The sequence below is a fragment of the Sturnus vulgaris genome, chromosome 1 (assembly GCF_052056855.1).
Source record: "Sturnus vulgaris isolate bStuVul1 chromosome 1, bStuVul1.hap1, whole genome shotgun sequence".
NCBI lineage: Eukaryota > Metazoa > Chordata > Aves > Passeriformes > Sturnidae > Sturnus > Sturnus vulgaris.
Window position 1 is genome coordinate 125,207,429 of NC_142243.1, and position 22,323 is coordinate 125,229,751.

The 22,323-nt window shown below is 38.5% G+C and overlaps 1 protein-coding gene across 7 annotated transcripts in view; it reads right to left on the reverse strand.

Moving 5' to 3' along the window:
* UBE2W (ubiquitin conjugating enzyme E2 W) overlaps positions 1-17,878 on the reverse strand; it is a 43,361-nt gene extending 25,483 nt beyond the window's left edge. For 2 of the 7 annotated variants that reach the window (XM_088176282.1, XM_088176270.1), the window contains exon 1: positions 17,784-17,850. In XM_088176282.1, the coding sequence (XP_088032408.1) occupies positions 17,784-17,798 (15 nt within the window). In that variant the 5' untranslated portion in view covers positions 17,799-17,850. Of the gene's footprint in view, positions 1-17,026; positions 17,131-17,520; positions 17,654-17,783 lie in introns of those variants that run through there. The other 5 variants (XM_014883527.2, XM_088176278.1, XM_088176294.1 and 2 more) reach the window with 4 other exon arrangements.
* Between the last annotated feature and the right edge of the window lie 4,445 nt (positions 17,879-22,323).

A 22,323-nucleotide genomic window follows, 5' to 3' on the forward strand; every position in this document is an offset into this window, starting at 1 on the left:
ATATTTACACAACATCATTAGATTTATAATTAAATCTACAAGACTTTAATTTAATAGCACAACTTCCTCTTCTAAGTAATCTAGGACACTTCCATTTGGCATCTGTGCAAGCCTTTGCCTTGTTCTAAGTCATCCCAGAGGACAGAACAAAAAACTAAAACAAAACTATTTGGATTGCACAACACAAACTAAAAACTTTATACTAACTGCATCTTAGAACTTACAGAGTCATAGCACTTATTAAAGTATTATGGCAGTAGCTCAGGTAATTCTTGCCTATTCTGACAGAGATAAATTGGCCACTGCAACCGTTTCTATAACTACTAGAACAGTTTCTTACAATCTATTGAGCAAGGGAAATGCAAACTCTGAAGTGCTGTTACTGGCACTGCTCTCAGAGTCAATTTTCTCCATATAAACAGTTACGCAATATGTTTTGTCATTTCCAAGCCATCTAGATGACAAAAAGTTCAAGGCTTTCTCACTTCTGTCCTTTTTCCTGCCAACAATTTTAAGGTTACCATATACAAGTTCACTTCAACCACACTATTAGTCAAAATGATCTTATAGTCCAAAGGAATAAAAATACATGGTTTGGGATTTAGTACCTCAATATCTGATTTTTTAAAACACACTGTTGTTTTTATTTTAGGTTTACCACACACTTGTAGCTGTTTTTCAGTGCTTAGTAGAACTTTAAAAAATTCCTAGGGGAAAATAAAGTGTTGATTTGTCAGCACAGAAATGACTCAGTATTCCATCAAATATATTTGAAATCGGACTACAATAAATTCAACCACACAACTCATACAGAAAAGGCCCTTATACATTCACAATTTACATTCTGAAAATACTGAATTAACTTTCTGTCTCTGTCAATGAGCCCTGAAAACTTTCTTGGGCTTCTTTACTGAAAGTTCCTACCTGGCACTAAGATATAATATGAACAAACTGAAAACCCAATGCTAGCATTTTCATAAGCTATATACATTGCTCACACATTCAGGAACAGGTTAGAATCCTACTGTTTACCTTTTCCTTTCTGCCCAGATTAAGAAAACACTAACAGTGTTTCCAACACCACTATTATGAATTAAAATGCAAAGGAGCAAAGTGACAAAACCATTTCATAAATCCTTAAGTTGAATGGCAGAGATGTTTTGAAGTCAATTCTCTTTCTAGCACTTCCCCAGATCACCATCAAATAAACCTTAAAGGCAGTCAACCTGTGTACACTTTGTCAGGTAGAGAAAGATCTTAGAAGTTCAGAGATGAGACCGTTTTATGACAATTTTATGAAATTCCAACTCCCCTAAAGAGGAGAATTGGAAACATTGGTTATAAAATAGCAGAGAAGATGTGTATATAAGAAGCGCAAATAATTCAGTAGATCCTTTTATTTATACATGTAGACCAACTATACAACTTTGTCTTTACAAAAAGGAGCCTAAAACACATCTCAGAATTAAATTAAAAACAGAAACATTAAGCTATCAGTGTCTGATAGTAATTTGAAGAGAGCAAATTTTGTCTGTCTGTATCCTAAAATTTTCAAATTACCAACACTTAAAATAGTATTATCTAATTTCAAGTTTGCACCTTTGGCCCTTTCTCCAGGAACTATCTTTTCAGTTTAATACAGACTCAGTTATGCTTTTATCCATCTCACTAGTGCAAAAATATCCTCTGTTTCACAGGTTTTTGATTCTCACATACTGTGTTTATGGCCCTTTCTAAACAAAAAAAAGTCAGTAGCAAAAAGAAAAATATAATTAAAACGTATACTTGAACAACAGAATACCACAGAAGTACTCTGTTCCTCCGATCCTAAAACATTTGCTGAACCTGGCTGGAGGATCTGTCCATTCAGCATTAAATCTACATGCAGACAATATACTACTGCTCATTGTTTGCAATTCAAAACAAAATCCAGAAAACATATCCCAGAGAAATAGCAAGAAATACTATTTACACTTTGGGTAAAATGTGTCACATCAAACAAGTAATATTTTTAAATAAATTATTGTTTCCCAGTTAGCCAATTCAAGTAAGTATCAACTTAAGCCAGAAAAGCAAAGTCAAAGAAGGTATAACCCCTCCTGCCCATAAAAAATCCTGGACAACTGGAAAAAACTGACGAGCAGAAGGCTATGGTACTCAACAACTGGGCTGGGGTTTTTTTGCCTCAGTCTTCAACGGCAACCTCTCTTTCCACACCACTCAAGTAGATGGCCAGCAGGAGGGAACAAAGTCCCTCCCACTTTAAGTAAAGGTCAGGTTCATGACCACTTGAGGAACTTGAATATAAACAAATCTCTGGGACGCAATAAGCAGCATTCCAGGCTCCTGAGTGGAACTGGTGGATTTGGTTGCCAAGCCACTTTCCATATTTGAAAAGTCATGGCAGTCAGGTGAAGTGCCAGCTGACTGGAAAAAGGGTAAAAAGGACCACACTGAGACCTATCAGCCTCACCTCAGTGCCTGTGAAGATCATGGGACACATCCTCCAAGAAGCTGTACTATGACACGTGCAGGACAGAGAAGTGATTCAGGACAGCCAAGTCCTGTCTGACCAACCTAGTGATCTTCTACAATGGAGTGACTTCATCAATGAACAAGGGAAGGGCTACAGATGTAATTTATCTGGACTTCTGGCAAGCCTTTGGCATGGTTCCCAACAACATCCTCCTCTCTACATAGGAGAGAGATTGATTCCATAGGTGGACTGTTCAGTGAATAAAGAATTGGTTGGACAGTCACATCCAGGAGGGTTGGAATGAAATCATCTTTACAGGCCCTTCAAATCCAAACCATTCTATAATCAGTTCCATCTGACCTCTATTAGCAGCTCTCAGTGGAAATACCAATAAAAGCAAAAGAAGATCTATGCATTCCCATACAAAGCTGAAAAGAGGATGCTCAGTAGAAAACAAATGCATTATCTATTAAGTTACAGAAACTTAATAGTTTCTCAATAATCCAGAAAAGCAAGACTAACACTGTCAGTGTTATAACAAAAACAATTTACGGCAAATAAATTTATCACATTGAAATAAGGGAATCCACAAAAAACCCTGACTATGAGTATCTGTTAAGCATAGTCCAATGCAATTCTGACTAATGGTAAATTCCTAGACACAGCTCCTCACTGGATAGGGAAGGAAGGTATTTAGAGGTGAAGAAACATATCTCTTTTGGATTTGTTTTTGATTCAGAGCAACATCCCAAACAAACCAAAATTTAAGCAAAAGACATTATTTCCTTCTGCCTTACAGTAACCTCTGTAACTCTATGCCCACCTAAAGAACCTGTATTCCATTATCTCCATTATACTACACCTTGATGGAGTTTATGTATCTTAGCACTGCTCCCTCCCAAATAGAGGCACTCACCCTAGAATTATTTAGGACCAAAGAGCAACAACTGCTATTAGAAATGGCATAGAATTTCTTCATTTTTCTTATCTCCAGCTATACTGACTATCTGGATAATTTGCTTTGATATTAAAGATCAAAAGAAGTATCTTGTAATAAATCCCTGGATTTCTCCAGTCCTCAGTGACAGGAATTTGAAAGTGTTTAACAGGTCAAGTGGAAAAAATGCTTTTAAAGACTTCCTAAGCACTGATCTTGCCACCAGAGATAAAAGTAAGGCAGTTTATATACAAAGATAATTACTTCCATTGGACCAACAGACACACATTTAAGATGTAATTTAAGCCCATTATTGTTGGGGTTTTTTTTCCCCAGCTGGAATAATAAAATATACTCTACATTTCAAAACACTCTACTAGTCCATTAACCACACCATACAAGTTAATCTTTCCTAATCTGATGAACATATCTGGGTATCTTTAACAGGCTTTCATCACACATTTTCAAAATTTGGGGTATTTTTAAATCAAACATCAATTCAATTATTTCTGTACAGAATAACAAAGAGCTGCCTATAGACTTTTTCCAGAACATGAGAGTACACTATAGCAACTGGAACAAAATTGTAGAGGGCACAAAGGGCCTACTAACCAGATTTGACTGAAACAGTGAAAAAAAAAATCTTTTAAGAGCAAGACTAATTATTATTTAGAAAATAATTTTTAACTCAGCTTCTCTGCTCAATGCATTCCAGTGTATCACTACCCATGGTATAAAATGTTTCTTTTGTATCTTACCAAGATACCTCATGTTCCAATTTGTATCTATTGTCCTTTGTCTTCCCATTGTGGCTCTGCTTTCCCTGGATACCTCCCTATTATGTTGTTGTAAGCATCAGCAAGATCTCTCATTTGCCTTCTCTTCTAATAGCTGAAGAAACCCAGTCTCCTTGGAGGTTATGCAGTTCAGCCCCAGCCATCCTGCCTGTCATCTGCTGGACTCACCCCAGTAACCCAACATCGGTCCTGTACTGCATCTCCCTGAACACAGCACTCCAGAAAGTGGCAAGTACCAGAGAGAGGAGAAGAATCACTTTCCTCAAGCTGCTGGCTCCATGCTAGCACAGCCAGCCTGAGGTGCAGCTACAGATATTCAGAAAACTTGCAGATATTTTCCACAGATATCATGAAGGACTATTTTTATTCCTCTCTTTCTTACAATAATTTGTCTCTTGTTGTGTCTCATTAATACGGAAACTTGATTATCAGGAGACTGATAGAGTTTAAAAAAAACCAGAACTCTTAAGTAAGCCCTAAAGACTAGATTCATACAGTTTAATTAGGAAACAGAGATCCTCGTTATCACAGTAATTCAGAAAACATCTGAAGTTTAAATTCAAAAACTTGAAATGTATTTCTCTTCAGTGTTGAATAGTATTTGCTGACCAAAAAGGTTATAAAGGACAATAAAATAATTTTCTTACGGCAATACAGCCTAAATACACATTCTCAGCTTCAAGACTCAAACGTACTTTAAAAAAATGTGACTCTGGTATACCAAGCCCATACACAATAGCTGCAAAAGGTACATTGCAACTGCAAGTTCCTCAAATTAAGCATTTGAAAAGGAAAGTTTCAGCAGTGGGAAAGTCTTTATTATATTTCACAGCCATGAGTATAGAATTATTGTTTTTGTTTTCACAAACATTCTAGAAAATTAGCAGCAATATACACAGGAGGACAAAATGTAACAGATTAACACTTCTCAGACAATTTTAACTCTCATTAGTAGAATGTTATAAACTTAGGACGTAAAGATACCTCTCCATCTTCCTAACACAAGGAAATGGTGTTAAAAACCTTTAACATTTTTTCACATCACTTTATCTCTTTCTTTTATAACTGGAAGGATTTTCTTCACAGTAAGAGATCCAGGGGTGTTGACTGAATTATGGCCAAATTATTTCTCTTAGGCTTCATGAACACAAAACCATTCCTTTATTTATTTCAACTCACAGCTCACCTTTCCCAATCTCTACTCAAGTAACCCATTCAAGCCAATGCAGACTGCCCTCAAAACACTCTTTTGCAGGTTCACTGTGCTCGACAGAACCAAACATCCCCTCTCAATCAGACACCCAGTCTAAACAACCAATTACAACTTTGATAACTTGTGGTCTTTATGGTTGCAGAAAAAAATAAAGAGTCCACATTTTTCTTGTGTGCTGATTCAAATGTCACACCAACACACATGGAAAATTTTTGCTCAGTCAAAATACAGCTACTGCTCCTCTTTCACAATAGCTACAGCCCAATACAAGGAGAAAAACATGTTAATTCAACGTGATTTTTTTCTTAAATCCATTTGGCTAATTGTCTTTGCTAATTGTTGATTGTTTGCCATAGGTATCAGAGACGATTTGGTCCACTGATTTCCAGAAGTCAAACTTTCACATGATAGTAGAAAATCAAAATATTTATCATCTGGAAACTCACTCAAAAGAACTGTCAAAAATCTCAGATTCAGTTGACCAAACACTTTAAAAAAGCAAACCAACTCACATAGCTAAATTTTAGTGACTGACATAATATACAGTGTACTGAATCTGCCCGTTTTGTTTGGCATGCTTTGTCATCAATTCAAGTATTTGTCACCTATTCTTGGCTTTGCTTTCCTTTCCTGTTTACCAGGCTCATCCCCTTCCTCATCTTTCTAATGATTTATAAGAACATCTTTGAATGCTTTTGAAATACACCAATTTAAAACAATGAATCATGAGTCAATTTCACTCTTACAGGCTTGTCCTTTTAACAGGAATCACTTTATTTCACTTTTCTGCTCTATACAAAGCCTCCTCAATCTTCATGTCACTGAATAGGCCCTTGTTGCCATATTGACCTTTACTATTATTCCTATTTTTTCTGTATTGAGACGGCTTGATACCATACATTAGTATTTTTTTCTGAAAACCTGTAGCCTTTCAACACTCCAGTTATATTAAGACGTGCATAACGAAAGTCAATATCGCAACTGCTTTTGGCTTTTTCCTTACTGTGAATCAGGAATACCATTTTTTTAATCACACACTCAAGTTGCTTTCAGCCTTTCAACAAGCTCCTTCAAGTCAAAATAAAAGCTAGTGCATTCATGCCTAAAATAACCCCCAAACAGTTGTTTTCCATACATTGATATACTCTTGAGAGCTATACTTGCTTTACTGTCCTTTTCACATCACAAGACACTCTCTTCAACGTTTCTGCTAATCCATCATAAGATTTCATATAGAAGCACCTTTCCTGCTTGTCCACTTTCTTTTGAAAGTGAAGAAAGCAAGCTGTAGACTTATGGGGCAATAAATGAAAGATGCACAGGCAATCTAACTTTGATATTTTCCTTATTTTTGAGAGAGAATCTTATGCTTAAACATTTTTGTAATACAACTTTAAAGTAAACCAGAACTAAAATTTTTCAAATTGATAAAAACATTAACAATCTAGAGGGAAATAGAAGAGCTGAGTAAGAATATCAGAAACCCAAGACTGGTTAACAGCACAGTCCTTCAACTAAAGGAATAATCACCTGCAAAAGGGAGAGGAGTTACATAAAAAGTAGTTTATAGAAGTATTTTCAAAATACTTGAGGTATTTTGAAGTGGAAGTCTTTGAAACCAAGATTACTTATTCACCTATCTCTATAGGAAAGGATGAATCAGGGATGAAATCAAAGAACACAGCTTAACACTGATCCAAGCATCACTTCCAAAATAAGTTTATTCAAGTACTTGAGACATGACTGACATAGCAATGGTTTGTATCCTCTTGCTAATTCTGTCAAACACGATTTGTGCAACTCCTTCAGTTATCCTCCACAGATTTTCTAAGGTATCAAACTCATAATACTTCTTACAGCACACAGAAAAAAGAAAACAAAATTAACTGGTGCCAATGGAGTAAAATTCCTGATAGCTCCCCTGACAGCCCACCACCACCTCTATAATTTCTATTTCTATTTCTCACTGTCTGTCATGTTTCGAGTTAAATGCATGTCTGAAGCCAACAGCTTCTAGCAAAACCACACATTCCTCTTTCTCCAAACTGGCACACATGCTACTCGGTCACCTCTGGAACTAGGAAGGTAACATCTCAAATGCCATGGCTGAATTATCACTTGAGTTGATTCTTGGTGATTCACATGCAAAATCAAGCAGGGCAAAAGCATGTAAAAAGATGCAACATGTGAAAAAGGAGAGGGGGCAGCAATATAGGACAGGAAGAAACTTAGAGGTTTTCAATACAAGTATTTCAGAACCAGCCAACTGGTAGTTTGGTCACCGTGTAGGATTGAGCTGGATATTATAGCACATAAATACTTATTAACAGATATAAAATTATTTCACTGGTCTCTGTATCCCTGTTAGCTACCTCAAGTGTCAATAACCTACATTCCTGAAGCATATATGGCATCATCACCATCACATTTGCCCAAAATCAGGGATTTTCTTTCTCATTCTACCACAAACAAGGGATACCCATGGACAGACATGACAACGGACTTTAATCACAATGCCTCACAATGAAGTGATGCAAAACTATCTTCTTTACCCACCGTGAAAACTTCCCTAGCTCTCATAGGCATGTGAAAATTAACTTTCTCAATGCCTTTATAAAGGAGTATCACAATATCAGAAGCCTATTTTCAGTTCTAAGCCCATTGTCAGAATTCTTACAACAGTTTTGCCCCTCCCTTGGAAAAGTGGAGCACAGAGAGCTAAAGTTTAACATAACTATGAGCAAACAAAAACATATGCACAGTGAAGTTAGAGGGGTCACTATCAAGTACAACTTATGTACATACAGCTGAGAGCACCCAGGCCAACCAATGAGTGTTGCTTTAGGTAATGTTTTATTCTTCATAACTGAAGCAGGCAATATACATACAATGGTATGTACATACAGTGGTATATTGGCTGTTGATTACAGTAAAATATTAACATCTTAATCCAATCAAGTTTGTGTTATCTATATTTTCAAAGTTTGTAATTTCAACTCATAAGAGATAATGAGGCAGGAGCATGGGCATACATTCATAGAAAATAAAATTGTAATTCTTGAATACTTCACTTTTTGGTGTTTCAAGAAATGCAGTGTTTTAAATCAGCAATATCTTAAATGAGCAAACTAAATGATGAGCTATCTCAGTCAAATACCTTACCTACAAACAACCTATTTCAGTGATTTTCCTTTTTATAGAGAAACAAAGTAAGAAGGAGAAAAGGTGAGTTGATTAAACCCAAAGCAGATTCAGCAAAAGACATGATATATTAAGGGAGGTGGTAAGAATTTGGTAGAAAATAGTTACAGGAAAAGCAAAACTACCAGTAGAGCAGAAAACTGCAAGCAGATCAAAAAGTGGCAAACAGACAACAGATTCTTTTCACTTCTGCTGGAGGAAATGTTTCATTGCCACACCCTATTTCATCATTAAAACAAGATGTGACAGGTAATTTAACTGAAATGTGTTGGCCTTTTCACCTGGACTGGTAGGAACTCAGCCAGCCATGTCCAATAAGGTAGTATCAGGATGATATGAAGAAACAAACATGGAAGAGCAACTACACACACTAGGAAGCATGCAGGACCAAAACATCTGCACTTGAATTGTGTTACAAACCTTCTACTTCTATGCACTCAAATCCCCTTCTCTTTGTTGCAAGAAACTATGAATGTAAGAAAGGAATAGTCTTCCAACGATGAGCCTTCCTGGACACCATAAACTCAAATCTTAATCTGGCTCAAAGATCAAAGAGGAAGAATATTAACTCATAAATAGTTAAACATTAATCCTATAGGGTCTCCACACTTCTATTTTATAATGGTCAAGCTGCTGCACCCTAGAGAGATCTAACAAGATTTTTTCTCTAACTACCAAAATACTCTTCCACATCCAAAAATTTAAATGGGCCCAAATTCTGTTAGCGCCAAAACACTGTCGGTAATATGATGAAGTCCTGGCAAAGAATTTACAGTTTGCTTATGAGCTACAGCCTGTCACCTCCTCCCCCAATCAAGTTATAAAATGTTACACAAAAAACATCCTTTCTGTATTGGAGAAGTTTTTACACACAGGAGACAGTCACTGTATAGAGACCAACAGTAACCTTGTCCCAGAACAGGAGCTGAAAACGGGCTGTAACAGTGCTGTACAACACCACCATGTTGATTCATAAGCAAAGCTGTTGACTCTTAGTAGAAGCTACGAGCCTGAGAGCATAAGACCACTATAACTATTTTCAGTATTTCAGTTTCTTCATTAACATGTTTCTTACTGAAAAGTGCCTCAAATCCAGAATATGAAGTTCTAAAAACCAGGTAGATAGTTATGCTTTTCAATCGAAACTCCTCTACAGAAAAAAACCGATTTTAAACTGTTTAAATATTCCAGGAACTCATTGCACATTATTCTCTAATCCAAAGCCTAACTTAAAATACCAAAAAGTTCTCAAACAGAAGAGAAACAGCATAAAGATCAACAGTGGTGCCATTTAAGAAAAAGTCACCTGCTACAGTCCATCTCACTACTTAAGAAATCTAGAGAAGGACAGTTCCTACAAATAAAAACATCTTTATTTCCCAGTCAACCAGGTAATTCAAGAAACTCCTTCCAGATTATAGCCCATAATTCAGGTGATATCATTTGCTCCAGACTATCAAACACACAAGCCATCCAGATACTTGATTATCACAATCCTGCACGAATTTTTGCTATCAAAGTTCTTCTAGTAAGCTTTAATCAAGGCCCAGAGGAGGAAAGATAGATAATCATCTGGATGTGGTCAATTAAAGCTCCACCAAGACGCATAACAAAACAACTCCAGAAAATACTCTATCCATTAAAAAGTAATACTGGGATTTTAGCTCAAAGAATTGTTTTCAGTTCTATCTATTTTTGGCTGAATAGCAGGTTTTCAATCTATACTGAGAATGCAGAAGCAGATTAGTTTCCTCCTCATTTCTAATAAAACATGTTAACATCTGGCAACCCAGGTCTAATGTTATTTCCTCAGACCAATCCAGACTTCAAGATCTGAATATCAGGCATTTTGCACATTTCTCTCATTTTAAAGGAACCAAATGGCAATGCATGAATCTCTTTATCAAATTACTTACAATAAGTTCCCATCACTCATCTTTTGTTCTTCTGAGCATTTAAAATTTTCAAAAATCCAGTTATGGACTGAGGGTGGTGGGAGGAAAAATTGTTGATTTCTCAGTTTGATAACAGAATATTATCTTCATACCAAGATATTCTAAAATATTTGACTGAAAGGTCAAAGCAACAGTCCTCTTGATTTAAACTCACAAAGAGACAATATCAATCTGAAATCACAACTACAGTATAATTAAAGATAAATCACAATAACTACACACACAAAGAAAACATTCTGTACTTCACAGTCTGAAAAGCTTTTTGCCAGATAATCAAATTTTTTACAATGAATCTGTCATTTGAAAGCAAATTAAGTGGAATCCACTATTACAGTATAAGATGAAACTGACAGCAAGTCATCTGCTTTGTAAATGGAGTCTTTAAATGTACCAACGCCCAGCACAAACCTCATACAGTAATAAAAAGTCAACCACAGATAAAATTATCTTTTAAGGAAAAGGGTCTGGCACTACTTGAACTGCTTCAGTTAAAGAAATTAATTTAAGACTATAGTGAAGGCTGGCACAATGAGGTCAATCAACCATATGTTTACCAGGGAATTTCTCATCCTTATGAAAAAATTCCAAAGGTTGGTAACTAACATAAAGTGTTCTATTCTGACAAAAAGCGTTTCAGAGAGAAAAAGAGGTAAAGTGTTTGAAGGAGCAAACAGTAGCAAGATTTAAATACTCATCCAATCCATATCCCTAGATATGACAGGAACGCAAGGAAACTGAATGGATTTAGGTTTTTTATTACTGACCGTTAATTCTTAATGAAGAAGAAATAAATCAATAAATCAATATGAATAAGTAGCATCAAATTCTATGAAGCATTTTATTCCAGATGACTTTCAGGGACAATATTTGCTATGCTCTACCAAACTATTATCCTAATTTACTGACATATACAGATTTTCTTTTTGAGGCTGATTAAGCAGTACTTTTAATTAAGTTGAATAAAAAAAGATGACAACTCTGTATTTGCAATCACCCAAGGAGAAACAATTATTTTTTAGTACTGTGTATGAAAGGATGAATAGCTACTATCCTCAATGAGATCATTAATTAGCAAAAATGAGGAGCCTCACAATTCCTGACTTACCACCACTAACTCCTCTCTTTTCCTTACTAACACATTAATATTGCTCTTAGGAAGGCAAATTATAAGGTTCTCTCCCTTCTTTCCCTGCCATCCCTGACTGATACCTGTTTTTCATGCCAGTATTTAAGGTCACCTGAGGAAAAACAAGCAAACAAAACCCAAACTGCAAAGGCTTGCACAGATTCCAGAATATATTTTTGAACAAAGCAAAGTAAAAAAAAAAAAAACAAAACCACCCCAAACTGCAAAGGCTCGAACAGATTCCAGAATACCTTTTGAAAGCCTTCAATTATCAAAAGCAGGCCGAAGACATGTTACATGACCTTCATTGATCACAAAAGGTTGCTTACTGGCTCTTTTTATTTAAAACAGTTGACCTATTTTTTTTCATTTGCCTTCAATAAATGAAGCTGTAGCAGGTTTCAGCGAACAGATAATACTTTCCCTTCCTCTCTTCAAAAGACAAAAACTATACATCCAGCTGACAGCTCTGTCACCGTCCTTCACTACTTCAAAGCCATGCAAGATGCACAAAATTTCTGGCTCCAAGTACTGAGCGAAAGACCTTCGTCATCCTCTTCCCCTCTGCCTGAGTGGAAATTTTAGCCTGTAATCTGCTTGAACACTCACCTCTCAGTTGTAAACCAGGGCTGTGTGAGAGACAGGAGCTAATGATCTGAAAGCATTTACGTTCGTTTCACACAGCCATAACTATGGGTTAATTCAATGGGAATTGTGCCTTCTCTCTTTCACATGAATAGGGGTTATTTAATCTCGGTCTCTGGGCGCAGTTGCCAGTACAGCCTATACCTGTGTGATATATAGTGAAGATCCTTTAGTCTAAAACTCTTAGCTCGGTAGAATTGCAGCAAACAATTAGAGAAAGTACTCGATCACCGAGTTTCGCACATGGTTTGAGCTAAGCTGCTTTAGCTTATTAATTACAAACTCACAGAGCCTTCCAAGGGAGCAGCTTAACAAGACAACATTCCCTGGCTCTTGCAAATGTATTGTGTTCTATTTTTCTCTTCTCAGAACTTGAATAGCTAGGCCTAGACACAAGTATAAGATACTACAAAACTCAGAGCAAAAAATAATTGTAATCAACCAGAATTACTCTTTTGTACAACAAATACCTATCTACTTTATTTTCCTGACTGAAATCATACCCATATTCATGAGATACCAGTGTTCAATATGACAAGTTGAAAGCATCCACCCTTTTTTACATTTTAGCTGTATAACTGGGCTATTTGTAATGAAGAGCTGCTGACAGTGCTCAGGGGACACTGGTTTCAATAAGCTTTTCTACTACTGCTTTCCTTCTCGGAAGTGAGTTCTTCCATCCTAGCTCAAAAATTCTGCAGCTGCTGCACAGCAAAGTATTTCCCAAAATTCTGTTTACACAGGCAGATACAAAAACAAGCAAATGAGACTCCTTAGGGCCTAAAGTCATAACTTTTATTTATTTCTCTCTACTGAATGAAGACTATAAATTTTCAACTTCAGCTGATATTCAAGTCAAAGCTTTATTAATAAACTCCCAAGACTAAATTAACTCATTTTGGTAAAATCACTAAAACTTTTGTATTTATCTTACTTCACTCTAGCATGGTTGCATGCCAAAGTTAATACAGTATACATCAGTACAGACTGATTACCAAAGGTTATGTAAAGGACTAACAATCTCTTAGTGGACAGAAGAAATTATTTTAACTCTCTATTCATTCTGGTTTCAACTACTGTACTCGCATTTCTGTTTAAATAATTACTGAAATTTTCATCTTCAATAGCATTTCACCAATGAAACTACTAAATACTTCATTAATTACCAATAATTTTATTCTGTTTATATCCCAGAATTGATGGTATAGCTACAGCACCCACTCATTTTCTTTTTTTTCTTTTTTGAAACAACACAAATAGCATCCTGTACTATGACATTTAACAGCACAGAACCAATGTGCATAACTATCCAAGTTCCAATTGACTGAAAGCTTTCCTCACTTAAGTTTGGGGTTTTGGCTGTTTTTGGAACACACCAAAAAAAACAGTTTAATACTTTTTCCTGGACAAAGCTTTTAAATAAGAAAAAAGTATTGCCAAATCATTAAATAAAATCTCTGCCAGTGTTGAGCAAAGATTGAGCAATAAGTAATTGTTCTGAGAACAGCTGGAAACACAGAACTTCTAAAACTAGAAGCACAGGTAAAGAATAGAAGTGTAACCAAGAGTGTTTGTATTTTTTCTGGAGATTTCAGTGGCCTGTAAATATTTTCCTCATCCCCTACCTACTGACTGAAAATATTGGGGTGAAACTTGCGCGAAGTTTTTGCATTGCTACTAGCTTGCATTCTGTGATACAAATTCCTTAGGATCTCAATCTGGCCATGAATTCTGCATTGTCATCTCACAGTTATTTTATTCAATGGCTGCTTAGGCACACAATTAAAAAAAAATTCTATTAATGGAACAAGATTTTTCAGTAGCACCTTATTTTGGCGTGTGCATGAAATTTGATGGTAGCCCAGCACAGTGGTTTTTGAGGCATAACAGAAGCACAGTGAAAGCTAACATCCTACACTCTTTAGTGAAATTGTTTTACATCAGCTCTGCTTTCAATCAGATGTAAAGACCTACATGTACAAATCTTATGTGCCTAGCTTTACAGAATATATGAGAAGTTATTCTGGTGATAAAAAAACCTGAAACCATTCCTCTAAATATTTCCACAATTTCACAAATAAATCCAGGGTTTGTAGTATGAAAACTAAAAGAAAGTGGAAGGTAAATCATAGTAATTAATATGTCAGCATCATCAATAAAGTCAATCTTTCAAATTTATGATACAAATAATTCATATCCGTATGTTGAGGGAAAGGCTTTATTTAATACTTTGTACAGCAACGACATATTTTCTGTACATTTTCAGTTGAACTTCTTTACTCTATTTTTTACCTGCTCCATTCATAACACAAGTCCTGTGTTTCCAGCTATTCTGAGAACAACTGTTTATTGCTTACTATTTCTTTTGCATTTGCATTTAAAGGCTTCAGATTACTAAAGATGTTATATAAAAATTTTCTAAAGCAAATATGTTCTATTCCCTTGTTCTACATTACTTTTCAGAATATTTCTGTGTTTTTATCCAGGAGAACATTGCACAAGCTTGGGCTTTTTCTGGGAAAATTCTTGAAAATTAGCTCTTCTTTAAAGGCTTGTCTGGGGGTGTGTTAGCTTTTTTTTAAGAAAAAAAATGATTTGCCTATATGCAAACCAGGTTTAAACCAGTCCAGCAGTGTCAAATTAGCAACAACACTGTGGTTAGAAAACAAAATACAAGAGCTCATAAGCACTGGCTTCTATTATTGCAGGAAAAGAGGGTTAAAGAAAACTCCCATTAAAGACTATCCACACAGGCAAAAATCACTATAAGTGTAATGATACACACAAAGGCTCAAAGTCACAAGTTTTGCAAGTTACCGTGCATCCACTGAACTGCAGTAACTATTCAGGCAGATGCTCAGAGCCATTAGCAAAAAGAGGCAATTTGGTACAAGTTTCAAAACTTCCCTGTAGACTGACTAGGAACAGGCTAATTAGATAACTCTTGTAATTTAACCCGAGACTTTTCAGTGGATCTGTAAAAATAAAATGTAATTAATCTGGGGCATCATACACTGTCGTATAAAAATACAGCAGTTTAAGAAGTAACTAGAACTTTGTGCACCAAGGTATCATTTTTATCAATAAAATAAATAATATTGTCATTATAGTGCAGTGTCAGACCACTGGTAGACTCAGAGATGGCAATGTGTTACACAAACATTTCAAGTAAACACTGGGTATTTAAAAACACTGTACTTCATCAGAAAAAGGACATCTTTTTGTTTTGTCAGGCAACTTAGAATCAGGCACTGATTATGATACATTATTCTGAACAAAATAAACCACCTTAAAATTATAGATACCAAAACATTTGCAAAACATTTGCAAAACATTTTTTCACACTGAACACTTAAATGTTAATTGATAGAATTCAGAGTCTTGAAATATTGCTCACCTGGGAGCACGTCTACAATAAACTTACCAGTTCTACTGTTCACTTACTAAATTTTCATTTATGCTTCCTGTTTACAACTCCTTTCCAATATGCTAAACTACATTATTAAATGAGTAGTTTACTAAACATAGGAAAGAGTAATTACAATATAATGCAATTAAGCAGCATTTAGATAAAAAACCTTCATAAATGTCCTTGAATCTTTTATCAAAAGACAACAGAACATCATGTAAGAAAACAAAAAGTGTCATCTCACAGATGGTATTTCTCAAATGAAAGCAATTACAACATTGCACTTAACACAGCTGTAATTTCAGGAAGCAAGTATTACCCTCCACACATCTGACGTTTAGGCAACATTTGTCATTCAAGTATCCTCAACAACCTCATTTAATATGTAACCACTTTTTCCCTTTTACGGAGGGAGCAACAGGAATTAGGGTGAGGCACGCTGTAGGAGGTCATTTACTAGGCTAGAGACAGCGACACAGCACAGCTTTACCAAGACCCTTTACAGAGTGCCTCTTTCCCAGTTCACAGCTGTCATTTCCCTATTTTTCACACCATTCTATACAAGATACTTCTTAATAAACTGTAGTCTCTATTTTGCAGTTGAGCTTGTAAAAGTCTGCACATCAGAAGAAGAGCATTGCAAAAACGCATTTGCCAGATAGAGCTAATAAAACCAAGGCAGATCAGACTACCTGCCTAAACTACTGCTAAAAGAAGAACATTCTGTACAGTATGTTCAATTTCTTGATCTCGTTTCATTTCAGTAACTCTGAAAGACACACGGGCGGGGGGGGGGGGGGGGAGACAGGGAGTATGCTTCTAATCTTCAGGAGAGCAATTTTTATCCCATACAGTTCAAAATTTGACATTTTAATTTTTCTCCAGGTTATTAGAAAATTAAACAGATTTCATTTATTTTGCACACTCTTTCTGTGCTGTTCTCTTCCTAGTGACAAAAAATGCAAGCTACACTGGAACAAAATGAGAAGAGATGTAGACGATCCAAATACAAAAACAAAATAGAAAACTACAAATGCTCAAGGAAAAGTAGAGAAGTAGAGAAAAGTAGTTGCTGGTTAAATTAGGAGAGACAGGGTCCACTGCCACAAAACCTAGAGATCTTTTCTTCTGCCCTAGTCGTAATAAAGCACCACCCACTCAGAGCAGCATATAGTGAAAGTGATCCATTCCACCCGAGCAATTTCTGCAGCCCCTATTTAAGAACCCCTTTGGAGTAGGTATGAATAAATAATTCAGCTGGAAATACCTGTCAGGCAGCAGGATATTCCATGCTGCTGTTCCTACAGCAATCCCATCCGGCGGAGAGAGCCAGACGTTACCTGTCCACAGGGCTGACACCGCACCGCAACCTCATTTTACGGAGAGAAAGAGAACCCCACGGGCAACACGCGGCTTGGAGCGGGGCACGCCTGTCCAGCCCCCCTGAGCGGGGGAATTGCAGTGCCCTAACACCACGAACCCGGAGCTGTTGGTCGCGGTCCCCTCGATGCCACGGGGAGGGTCTCCCGCAGCGCACCGCCCACCCCGCACAGTGTGATACACATTCCCACGGCGCCCAGCGAAGCTGCGGCCCCCCAATTCCCGGGGGACAGGGATCCCTTCGCCCTCGAGCGGCGGCATCGCTGCCAGACGCCTCCCTGAGGCGCCTCTTCCCCCGCGCCCCGGGCCCCGGGCCCGGTGCCTCCCCCCCCCCGCTCCCGCCCCGCCCGCCGCCGTCCGAGTCCCGGCCTCACCCCTCACCTCCATCCCGGCGCCGGACGGGCCCTTCCCTGGCGCCACCTGCCCTCCCCGGCCCCGCTACCCGGAGCTCGACGCCCTCAGCTCTGCCCGGGCGGTTCCTCCCTCCTCGCCGCTCTTCTAGCCCCGCCGCGCCGCGCTGCGCCACGCACGGACGGACGGACGCACGCACGCACGCACGCGCCCGGCGGAACGGCTGCTCCCGGCTCCCCCCACCGCCGCCCGGCCCCAGCGCTGCCGCGGGGGCTCCGCCGCAGACGCCTCACCTGCATCGACGCCATGATGGATCCGCCTCCTCTCCCTCCCCTCTGCGCCGCCGCCGGGGCGGCCCCGCCCAGCGCGCTCCCCGGTCACGTGTCTACGCCCGCCCGGTGGAGCGGCCGCGCGTGCGCGGGGCGGGGGTGGCGCGGGCGGGCCCGAGGAACGCGAGCGGCGCGGGCGGGCAGTGTTTGTGAGCTGGGTCTGCCGCCGCTGTCCTTGCCGGCTGCCAGGGGGGCTCCCCCGGCACTGTCCGTACCCTGCTCGCCCTGCGGCTGGGGCGGGAGCAGCGGGATGTCCATCACCGGCTACCCGCGAGGGCGGGAAGGGGTTGATCCCCCGCCGGCTTCTGTTTGTGAAGGTTTTGTGAGCTGCACGTGCCGGGTGTTCCAAGTGACTCAACTAATGCGGACTGTGCCCCTCCCTTTTGTGGGTTTCTCCGGGCTCCCCTCACGCCTGGTGTGCCCTGGCGGGAGGGTCATACAATCATAGAACCATGTAATGTCAAAGAGTGGGAAGGGACTTTGAAGATCATCTAGATCCGACACCCCCGCGGTGGGCAGGGCTACCTCCCGCCAGACCAGGCTGCTCAGAGCCCCTTTCCAACCTGGCTTCCAACACTGGCAGGGATGAGGCATCCATCCATGGGGAAAAACTCCTTCGGCAACCTCTTCCAGCGCCTCACCACCCTCACAGTAAAGAATTTCTTCCATATACCTAGTATCTAAAATCCCAAATCCCTCTTGTTTCAGTGTGTGTGCCATTACTCCACGTGCTGTCGCTGGATCCCGCTGCAGGGGCCGCTCGGCAGCGGCGGCCGGAGCTGAGGGGCCGCGGGGTGCGCGGCTCCTTCTGGGCACTTCGCTCCCTGTGCGCTGCTCTGCCACACATCATGATTTTCCTGCACTGCCGGTGTACGAGTCTAAATGAACGTGGGTGTATTTTAAGTCGGAGCATTACTGGATTCCACGTTTTCCTTTCCTGGACTGGAATAATCCCTGTCCTTTGCACCAGATGTTTCTGCCATATCTGTGTGGGTGAAAATAAACAGGCAGCGCTCAGTGGAGTGACTGTGTGCAATCAATAAATTAAACAACTTGCGGAAACACACTTCATAAAGCTGTTATTCCTGCTGTAGTATTTCGGACTTAACGGATCCTCAAGATAAACCTACAAAATGTTTATCCAAAGACAACCTATAAAATTTATAATCCCAGTGGTTATGTAAAACTAAGGATTTAACAGAGAAACTGATTTTATAGGTCATTATAATCCCCATCTCCCCACTGCTCGTGCTGCACATTCCAAAAATACTGAAGCCCCTTCCTCTGTCCCTTCACCCCTCTCCTTTCTGATGATGTTAAAAAATCCTTGGCTCACCTCTGCTCCAGTGGTAGCCTCGACTTTTTCTTCAGAGATGGCCTGATAAGCAAACAAATTATTGAATAATTGTTTGCATTTTGTATTACCTTTGAAATCTTTAATTTTAGACCTCTAGAAGGGTTCTGCACCCAAAAGCCTGTCTACCTTGCTCAACTATATTATTTAGTGTGATGAAAGTACTACTTTTATGTACAAACTTTACGTTCTGGTATGCTTTTAATATCCTTAGCACTGAAAACAGTTAACTGGAGGAAAACAGAATCCCAGCACAACATGGCATCAGTTTCCAACTTTTATCCAGCAACACTGTCATTGATGTTAAAGCAGCATACAAACTTTGGGGTTTGCTTAAAAGGCAGAACACTTTAAGCAGAAGACAGCAGGAGTATCCTTACCCTGTGAGGTAGCTGCAGAAGTGAACAAGCCCCTTGGCTTTACAGGAATTTGCTGAAGACAGAATCAATATATGTTGATTTTTGAGTAGGAAATGAGCCTACCAAAAGTAAGGATGGGAAAAGTATTGTCATGTAAGCTACATCCTATACATTTGTCTTCTAAATTCAATTCTCATTCAAAAACTATGGGCTCCTGATGCCATGCAACCTGACATTGCTCAACTATGTTTTCCCTGGATGTCAGTATTTATTACTATATGGTTTTTGCAAGACCATTTAGGTTGCAGAGGATTTGTTCCATTAAGTAGACACATAGAGCTGGTAAAGGTTTCTCTTTCCTGCAGTTCTTCAGAAGGAACTTAGGCTCTTATAGCACTAAGTGGAACATTTCTGTTTTACTAGTTGTTGTTGTTTTGCATGATCCAAACATATGTTTATCCTAAAATACATCTCTTAATGCCATATGCCACAAAGATAGCAGGAACATCAAGTTTAAGCAATGGACATGTGTTTGGTTATAAACATGGACATATTGACTATCTGTGTTGATGTAATCACAGTGAGATACAACTGACTTCAAACCATTATACTAGGTTTCTAAGCCTCTTCCAGAAAACCCTGCTGAAGGTCAGAAGATATAAAGCAGCATAAGCTTATGAATGCCAGAACACTTCATAGACTGCAAGCTGTTTTAGTGTGGAAAGATCAGCTTTGTGGTCTTAAGCAAATTGTATTCAGTACAAATATGACTTCTACTCTGTAATAAAGGGAAATTATCTCTGGATGAAAAGCCACCTTCGCAAAAAAAAAAAAAAAAATCATAGCTTTTAATTGCCCTTATGCTCAAGAAGTCCTTTTAATCTATCACATAGAGATTTTCAACATTAAAAACAAGTTACCCACTATGTTTTCTCACTGAAGTATTGTTTACTGAGATAACTTCATGTATGCTGCAAATCCTATTCCTGAGGATAGTAGGCATGAAAAGCAAGGGACAGTTTGTCCTGCATATAAATAGAGCATGACTTAATTACTACCTATTCAATCTTAACTGGGTGTGTAAGTAACTAAAGCTTTATGATACAGCTGAAACTTGTGGGCAGAATCCCCCATCCCGGAATTCACTTTGAGTTTATTCTTACAGGACTACCAAAGGTGTCTTTTATCACTGTTGTCACATCTTTGTTTTTTAAAATGTGTCATGCAATGCTTAATATATACATAAACATTTTTTCTTAGCTCCTTGTCATCATGGGAATAAGGTATCTGGAGAATTATTCCTGTGCTTTGTTGGGTTTTTTCCCTTTCCTCATTCCTTGGTAACCTGGCTTGCAGAGATGTTTTGTATAGTGATAATGCTATAGGGATTAGAGAATGGGTCCCATAAGCACAGTAAGAAAACAAACACTATATCAGACTCCCAGAAAGAATATATGAATATCAGTACCTTCTTCTTATGTAATTCAGTAATCCCAACTAAGGAAAGGCCCTAATTCCCAGAGAGGGTAAATTTCACTAGGAGTAGGTTATTGTAATTTGGTTTTCATTTCAGTGTTGACCTTTACCTATGCAAAACATAGAAGAAAACACTTCTGCAGTTAACCCTTCCTAATCTGTTGCAGGTATAGAGATGGACAACACAATAACTGTTTGTTTTTTTTAAAAGAATGCTTCAATACTTAGCTAATGCAGTCTGATCTTTCACTAGTCAACCTAAGTTTTGCCAGAGACTTCAAGGATCAGAGTTCCTGGGTCCCAAATATTCAAAGCTTATGGGGTAAGAGAAATTTAATCTATTATTTTCATTATTTCCGAGGCTATCTTACACTGATTGGATCAAATACATGATTATGACTCACATATTGAAAACATATGGAGCAAATAATGAAAATTGTACCTCCTACTAAAAATTTTTTGGTAAATATTCTTAAAGTTGACCTAAAAATCCACTTTTCTTCAGAATTTGCATAACCTCCTGTGTTGCCCATAATGTTTTCACATGTCACCGAACATTTTTTTCCTCTGCTCTCACTTTTTTTTTTTTTTCTGTATCATTTATCTACACACTTAACTGTCACTACCTGCTCCCTTTTGATTCCTGGTACTAAAATTACATGAGAGCTCAATTTCTTTTGCCTATGTCCGCTGTACCTTTTAGCTTTTCATCTTGTCTCCTTACACAGAAGTCAACTGTACATTCATGTTAATTCCCCTTATTACATAAGTGGCATCACACCTGTAATCTGCACAGCCAAGACACTCTATCTCCTGAGCATGGAGGACTCCCTGCCCCTCAGAGGAATTGTGCCAACTGCTTCTTCCACTCCTACCTGCCAATTTAAGGAAGGGCACTGAGTTTAAAAGCTCTGTGGAATGAAGATCTTCATATAAACAAGCTTGGTGCACCTGCAGAAACCATCAACTAAAGATGCAGAATCAAACCAATACAATATTATATCAAGAATATAAAAGTAATACATTTCACACATATCTAAAAATTAAAATAGCCTAAATTTGCAAGATAACTTTGAGTTGTTGAGATTTATTGTTGTTTTGTTCCTTAGCAATTATGTAGGTTTTTCATCAACAGTGTATTTTATTTTCATCTTAGTTCTAAATAGTAACAGGCAAAATGTCATTTCCATCCCAGGACTTTCAAAGGGATGAAAAGAGGCTAAGGAAAAGTCTCACCCTATTCCTATCTGCTACAAGGCAGTTCCTGCAGGAGAGGGTGATCTTATTCTTAGATGACATATGCCTCTATTTCTTG